This window comes from Berghia stephanieae, chromosome 4 (assembly GCF_034508935.2).
Source record: "Berghia stephanieae isolate SIO BIC M18660-M18661 chromosome 4, UCSD_Bste_1.3, whole genome shotgun sequence".
NCBI lineage: Eukaryota > Metazoa > Mollusca > Gastropoda > Nudibranchia > Aeolidiidae > Berghia > Berghia stephanieae.
Window position 1 is genome coordinate 19,060,005 of NC_088363.1, and position 8,344 is coordinate 19,068,348.

The 8,344-nt window shown below is 34.2% G+C and overlaps 1 protein-coding gene across 1 annotated transcript in view; it reads right to left on the reverse strand.

The window, feature by feature from the left end:
• Window positions 1-5,339: 5,339 nt before the first annotated feature.
• LOC144970165 (uncharacterized) overlaps window positions 5,340-8,344 on the reverse strand; it is a 70,166-nt gene continuing 67,161 nt past the window's right edge. The window contains exon 5 of the mRNA XM_078909513.1: window positions 5,340-5,713. Coding sequence (XP_078765639.1) covers window positions 5,485-5,713 — 229 coding nt within the window. The 3' untranslated portion in view covers window positions 5,340-5,484. The remainder of the gene's footprint in view (window positions 5,714-8,344) is intronic.

Consider the following 8,344-nt stretch of genomic DNA (forward strand, 5'->3'; position numbering starts at 1 on the left):
TTTAGTCATCCCATATAGGAAATTTGTTTCTAGGGTCTCTTCCAAGGGAAGACTGGAATAACCCAAGCGCCGCAACTTGAGCTAGCTAGGGCTAGGTGACTTACTCTAGGCCACACAGTGCAGCGGTGTCTGACCTAACTCGGTACCTTTCGGGTACGAAGCAAAGACCCTATGGCTGAGCCACTCTGCCCCTTACATTGCGTTGGAGATTAAATACAATATCTTCCATTGCAAAAACTTCAAAGTTTCTGTTATTATCGCATACACTCTAAATTAACGTTTATCGATCCGATTCATACCGACAAAATAGCGTTTTGAGGCGATGGGTCACATAATATTTCAAATTGGTTTCTCAAGCAAAATATGTACACATGGCAATCCATATCTATGTTATTCATATGTTTGTTGGGAGTGATATAGTTCAGAGGTATTTTCTAATCGTTTCCTTCTTTTACAGTTTACGATTTCAATAAGTCCCTTTCGGTGCGTTCGTCCAAAAGAAATATAACACTAAATTTAAATCCTCCTGTAACATTATAATCGTAGCTTAAATGAAATGTGGTTTTTTTTTTTTTTCTAAGACCTTCGTAGGTACTCATTATCAGCCAATCAAACGTAATACGGCGTGCTCTGGAAAAAAACAACAACCCAAAAGCACAAAATACAAAATCAAACAACCCCCCCCCCCCCTAAAAAAACAACCATAAAATGAGCTAAAATATAAACAACGTCCCTCTCCCACCCCTTAGAAAAAGAAAACCCCAAAAAAGGAGCAGAAAAAATAACAAATACTGTGCCAGAAATGTAAAAAAAGTTAACGTTGAGATAGTTCTCTATCCCTTTCCCAAATGATCTTTCATATAAAATATTCCTTTATCTCTTCTACCTTTTCACTCTTCTTCTCGATCTCTTCTTCCTAAGCGTGCACCGAATGGAAAAGATGCCTGAATGAAAATAATATATACTTATACACTCATCCTGTATAACAGAAGGAAAATCACAAGAAAGCAAAATATAAAAATCTCATTAGCTAGCTAGATGTTATTTCCTACCTTTCCTTCTTCTCTGTGAGCTTATGTAACTCAATCAAACGTGATTAAAGACACGTGTGTTCAAATTAGCTGAATTCTTCTGTTACACTCAATACCATTGTTGCTAGGATGCCGCTATTCTACAATCTTATACCCAGATTTCAGCGATAATAATAATAATAATATAATAATAATAATAATAATAATAATAATAATAATAATAATAATAATAATAATAATGATGATGATAATAATAATAATAATAATAATAATAATAATAATAATGATAATAATAATAATAATAATATAATAATAATAATAATAATAATAATAATAATAATAATAATGATAATAATAATACTCTTTTCTCTAAAAGGTAAATATTGTTACAGCTCTTTTGCTTTTCATAAAACAATCAAACAAACAAACAAGAATTAAAATAATAATAATAATAATTACTGTACAGTTCATAGTAATCGAAATTTACTGCTGAAATTATTGCAACAGACTTCAGAGAGCTCTAGTTCGATTGTTTTACACGTTAGAGGATTGATTTACTGACAGAATGAGAGTAGAGTGCGCTTGTTGAATAGCGCATTAGAATTACATTTTCCAATAGAGAGAAGTTAAAATAAAACGTAGTCATCATAGCTGAAATAAACATAGTCACTTTTTAAAATATTGCTCCATGGAATTGCATACACTGTCAATCGTAACCTTTAACCAGTTCAATATCGTACTTTGGAAAACATGATTTAAAAATTTGGCCAAAAACTCGTCCTTCAAATATCAATCGATTTTAATGACCCTAACCTTGGCTAAAACTTTCAAATCTGAGAGTAAAGGAACATCTTGCGAGTTATGTCCCAGGTTTGAGAGTGTTTGCCAAGATGACAGTCATTTAGATTGATCGATATTTGAAGGACGAGTTTTCTGGTCAAGGTTTTGAATATTTTTCTTTACAGAGTAGTATGGCAGTTAATAAATAAAAAATAAAAATTCCCTTTATTCATCCCATTGGAGAAATTTGTCTCTAGGGTCTATGCCAAGGGATGACTGGAATAACCCAAGCATCAGCCGCAGTGCAGCGCCTCAAATTGAGCTAGAGCGAGGTGACTTGCTCAAGGCCACACAGCGCAGGGGTGGGTGATCGAACTCGGTGCTTTTCTGGTACGAAGCAAAGACCGTTCCGCTAAGCCACGCTGCCCCAAACTGGTAAACATTATCATAATATAATATTTTCACATTTAACAAATTATTGACGCTTATGATTCTACCTGATACAAAAAATGGACATTTAAAGCTTCACAGTCATCCCGACACATAATCAATCCAGTTTTAAGAAACGTAAGAGTCATTGCTCTGCCTTAGTGTGAAAAAAAACACATAATATTAAAATGCTGGCCTGAAAAACTTTTCCATCGAACGTAATCTATCGATTGAAACGCCCTTATTCTTGTCAGAAACTCTCAACCTAGAACTTCCAGGAAGTCCCAGGTTTGAGAGTTTTTGATAAGATGAGGGTTATTTAAAATGATCTAAACTTGAAGGACGAGTTTCTGTTTTTGGCCAAAATGTTTTAAATGTCCTTTTTTTCTTACTACCGCATTCCTCAGTACTTTAATAAGAGATTTTATTTAATCACAAGCCCAATTGTATCTTATGTTCAGCTCACATCGTAAATGCGTTAATAATAAAAAAAAATTAGACATCATCCATATGATAAAAACGTTTGGACATTGAATATATATCATTAAATTTGAATAGTGGGGGAAGTGAATAGTTTTTCTCATACTTCTAATGGAAAGTAAAATCTTTGTTACTTCTATTTAAGATTAATTCTTTATTAAAAACCTATATCAAAACCCTGGTGGTGAAATGACCTCAATGTGTCATGAGCGCCGTAAAGGCCTAAAAATAAAAAAAAGAAGACGATCTGTCAGATGTTTGTTTGGTTGTTTTTAAGGGTTTTACGGCCCTTGCAACACATTTATGGTCATATCAGTGCCAGTAAAAAGGGTAAAGTGAGATAGTAAAAAGTTCCAGAATGACAATTAAAGTACCCAAGTAAAAGGACGACAGAGTTCAAATAGGGAACAGATGTAGATTCCAAGAGCACACTATTAGTGTACTTAGTTTAAGATTACCTAAAATTATCACCAAGACACCAGCACAAGATCCTACAGAGTAATATACTCAAATGTCTACAACTAATATGTTAAATAAAAAAAGTACATAACAGAGAGATGATTTAGGTACTAGAAGGAAAACAAAATATCTCCTAAAACTATAACTATACATTCAAATGTTTTCCTCCCAGCTAAGGACTCCGGCCAGTTTCAGGACAAAACTAAGTAATCCCATTCCAAGACAAAGAAGGAAAGCAATTATTGGAAAAGAAACAGGGGGATAGAAGACAACGCAAGTACCCCCCTTCCCACTATGGGAGGTCAGGAACCCAACCCGGGATCTGTCAGATGTGTTTTGTTGTTAATGTTTACACTCTATGCTGCGATCATGTGTTGTTTCATAGAGTAAATATCGATGGTCGGTAAAACAAACCTCTGATCTGAAGTTTCGATTTTCACGATCGGCGGATCAACACTCGGAAGTTTAGATACATACAATTTTGCGCACAATGTTTTATTTAATTTTGGGCGGATCAGACCTCTGAATTGATCCGCCCAAAATTAAATAAAACATGTTGCTGCTGTACATTTTGATTTTGATTATAATTTATACATTAGCTAAGTAATTTAAACGGCTGTTAAATAAATAAATAAATAATTTTATGTGTACTGTTTAAATAGACAATTGCGTAGTTCTGATTATTGATGCTTAAAATAAAAATGTTACATTATCATTGTTTTCGGACAGAATACCCTTTTAGGAGTTGGGTTATATATATATATTTATGAGTGTTGGTGGGTACTTGTAGGTACGAAAGTGCTCGATAATGGTGGTTAGAGCTAATATATAAATGTAAATTTTCACTCACATTATTCTTGCCAAGACGATTCGTTTCAGTGTTCCCACCTCAAATGGATTATGCCGACTGATGAGGTGGGAACACTGAAACGAATCGTCTTGGCAAGAATAATGTGAGTGAAAATTTACATTATATATATATATATATATATATATATATATATATATACATATATATATATATATATATATATATATATATATATATATATATTTAGAATATGTTGGACCTGACAACTCAAAACAGTATGTTTTCGGGATGATTTCAAAGCAAAATTTCTGATTTACACTGGAAAAAAACTTGGTTTAAGTTTATATGTTTTCTTGTGTATAAAGGATATACTAAATTGTATGAACGTGACAAAAAGTAAGATTTCAGATTTGTGGTTATTTCGGCTTTATTCCACTCCTTTCATTGGAAAACCCTATCATTTTTAAGTAAGTACGTAATCGTTGAATAAAACAAAATATTCAACGCTTACAGAATATTTTCGCACATTTTATCGGTGTAAAAGTCAGCTGATTGGTAATTAAATATAATCTTTTGGGTCAAATTGTCATTCAAGCAGAAGGAGAAAGATACAAATTATGGTGAATAGAAGAACTAATACTATACCATTTGGTTACAAAATATCTAATAGTCTTACTTGGAGGGGTAAAATATACGTATTATTTCATTTCTTTGTATTTATTAAACTCGTTAATTTTTTTCTAGCAATAACATATTATACTCGCAAACTCGTTAGATTATTGGGCACGGTAAAAATAACTCGTTTAATAAATACAAAGAGATGAAAGAATCGTATATTAAACTCACGACTTTTGTCATCTGTCCATTTCAAAAATGCAAACGTGCCTACTTGAAAATTTGAAAATTCGTAAATTTTAGGAGATAAAAATTGTCGTCACTAACTGTCGCTTACTTTAAAAATCAAGAATCCATCCTCACAAGGATTAAATAACACTTCAAAATTATTAAAATCAATATTCATGTTCAATAAGTTTTAACGACTTCGAGATACTCATGAAGTTCAAAAATAGGATTCAATAGTTTGATGTCATTTCAGCCCAGCAACGAGCAGCTTGGTTCTAAACAAAGAAAATCGGTAATTTTTATCCTTCATGATGGCTATAACTTTTTCATATGTCATGTGATCAGAATATATAAAAGTCAAAACATCAGATTTATAATGATTTTCTCCTCTGGATACACTTTTATGCTCGTCGGAGAAGTATTCCATAAGGGCGTCCGCCATTGTTCCGATAGTTTAAAACCAGTTACTAACTTACAATGCGTCATTACGAGGGAAGTGACGTCACGACTGTTGAACCCTATTAGAGCCAAAACATTTTATTATACGATTTTTTTTTCGTAATGATAGGCGTGTCTGAAAATATAATACCAATCTGAGACGGTGGGTTGCATTTCAATGATAGCCCTGTGACAAATCAAAACACGATCAGATCACACGACACATTCCCGCGTGTCCATAAGAGATGAATTCTGTTCCAGGGTTTGCTCTGACGAATGATGGTCTTGGTGCTGTTGATGAGATAGTTGTTGTGTTTGGTGCTGATGGTGTTGTTGTTGCTGCTGCTGTTGTTGTATACGTCTCTTTGCTCGTTGATGACGGTAGTTAAGGGTGATGAATGCAATTGCTGCACAGGTGAACCCAATGGAGCATTCAAGTAATCTGAAAAAAGAAAAGGATAAAGTGAGAGAAGCACAGCAAAAGCATCGTTTTCTGGGACCATACTTCGCGAGGTCTCATGTTTGAGAGTTTTTGCCAAGATGAGGGTCATTTAAATCGATCTAACGACATTTGAAGGACGAGTTTTCTGACCAAATTTTAAAATAATATAGGGTTTTCCAGACTACGGCAGCATAAGTCCAATGGGATTGTTCTTTATACCGTGTTATCGTGTCTTACAAGAATTAGACTTTTTCAACTTAAACTCCAGCATTTAAATTGTGCAATATTGTAAAGCGCTTTGAGCACGTTTAGTGGATATTGCTCTATATAAAAGCTCAATTTCTAAAAAATAATATCCACTAAAGGTGATCAAGGCTTTAAAATGGGTTCCTAGCCAACACCTACACTTAGCGCTGTTAACGGCCAGGTATTCATTTTCCACCTGAGTAAGGTGATATAATGTGAGTAAAGATAGTATTCCAAGGACTTAGCTATTCGCCGCTCAGAGTTGGACTTGAACCCAGGACCCTCCAGATCCGAAAACGAGTGACATACTACAATACCACATGCCCACCTTGTTCACCCAGCCAGTGATAATTTGGTGGGTACGTTTATCAGATCATGCTGAGAACACATTTTTATTTATATGATCGTCCTATTCAACGGATAACAAGCAATTGTTACTGTCCTCTGAAAGACATGAAAACCGAAATAAACCCCGGTCCACGGGGTCATTTCAATAGATCGCCAGGGAAGTATGAAGTAAAGTGAGTGGAGCAGGCACTTATGTTGATAATAACAGAAGATCAAGTGGGTAGAAAAGTGCCTGAAGACAATAGGGAATAATTTTATTTTCGCGGTGATGGAGGCTTGAGCTCACGACCTTACTAATACGACAACTCCGCCTGGCCGTGAGAGAGGCGCTATGCAGTAGACGCCATCCATGGAGTTGTCGTATCAGTAACGTCGTGGGTTCGTGCGTAGCCATCGTTATATCCTGACACTGAAACCTAAAAGGACCGGCAGTTTGAAATAATTTTTTAGGTTTGTGTAGCGTCTAGTGAGTTGTCGTTATTAGAGCTCAAGGAAACAAGTTATTTCATTGGTTGAACTATTGAATACAACTCACGATTTGTTTTCTTTTGTGGCAAAAGACTGGCATTTTGACGTCATTTTTTTGGTTTGTGTCAGGCTATAACTTTACGAAGGCTACAGTTTGAACCCCCGTCGCCGCGAAAAAAAAATGTTATTCTCTCTTGTCTTCTGGCATTTTACTACCGACTTCCATTTTCTGTTATTATGAAGTTTTGTCAATGTTTACGGATAAATAATGTCTAATTCCTTAGGCATGCTTTCCTCTGCTTCATTAGATCAATAATAATGAGCTTGTATATACGTTTGAATCAGAAAGGTATAACTGAGTAAACTTTGTTGTGGTATAATCGATCACGGGCATATCAATCACAATAAATTTTTGTTTTGATTTGTTTGAATAATATTAGATAAGTGAATAACGAATAAAATAATTAATAGAAAATATTTTGTAAAGCATAATATTATATGATCTTCCTTAAATATAGAAGGAGGATTGAGGAAGGGGAAAGACATTACTGTCAGTGAAACAGAAATAGATGAATTGAAAATGAGTGGAAAGATCATACTATAAAGAAAAAAAATAGAGAATGGAAAGAGAATAAAGGGAGAGATTGAGAGAGAAAAAAGGGAGAGATTGCAGGTTAATTTATTTTGTTTTGGACACATTTAGAGGTCAATTGAAATCGATCGCAATAATAGTATAAAGTAAAAACAATTCTGTCCAAATCTACTGACGAGTTTTGTCAATGTTTACGGACAAATAATGTCCGACTCCTAAGACATGCTTTCCTCTGCTTCATTAGATCCACACTAATGAGCTTGTTAATACGTTTGAATCTGAGAGAAGTGTGGACTCTAGAAGAATTTTTTTTCTATCGTTGTATGCTATCGATGACATCCACACATTTTCATGAGTGAAAGTTTGTATTGTGTTAATCGAACAGTTTACATATCGATCAAGATAAATATTTTGTTTTTGATTTTTTTTTATTGGAAGAATATCAAGCGTATGCCGAGTAAACAATTAATGTAAAACATTTTGTAAAGAATATGATGGCCTTTAGAAGGAGGGGGATTGGGGATGGGGAAAAGGCAGTAAAATCAGAGAAACAAAATTAGATAGATAAATTAAAAATGAGTGAAAAGCTCAGATGAAGAAAATATAAAGAAAAGGAAGAGAATAGAGGGAGAGATGGGTAGAAAAAAAGCGGTCGCAGTTTAATATCTTTTTTTTTGGACATGTTGGAGGTCAACTTAAATCGATCACTATAAAATTATAAAGAATAAAGTCAAAATCTCCAGCGGACTTTTGCTGATGTTTAAGGATAAATAATGTACAACTCCTTAGACACATGCTTTCTTCTGCTACATTAGATCCATAATAATGAGCTTGTTAATACGTTTGAATCTAAGAAAAGTGTGGACACGAGAGGAAGATTTTATTTCTATCGTTGGATGCTATCGATGACAACCACAAATTTTCCCTGAGTTAAAGTTTGTTTTGTGATAATCGATCAGTCTGCTTATCAATCACGA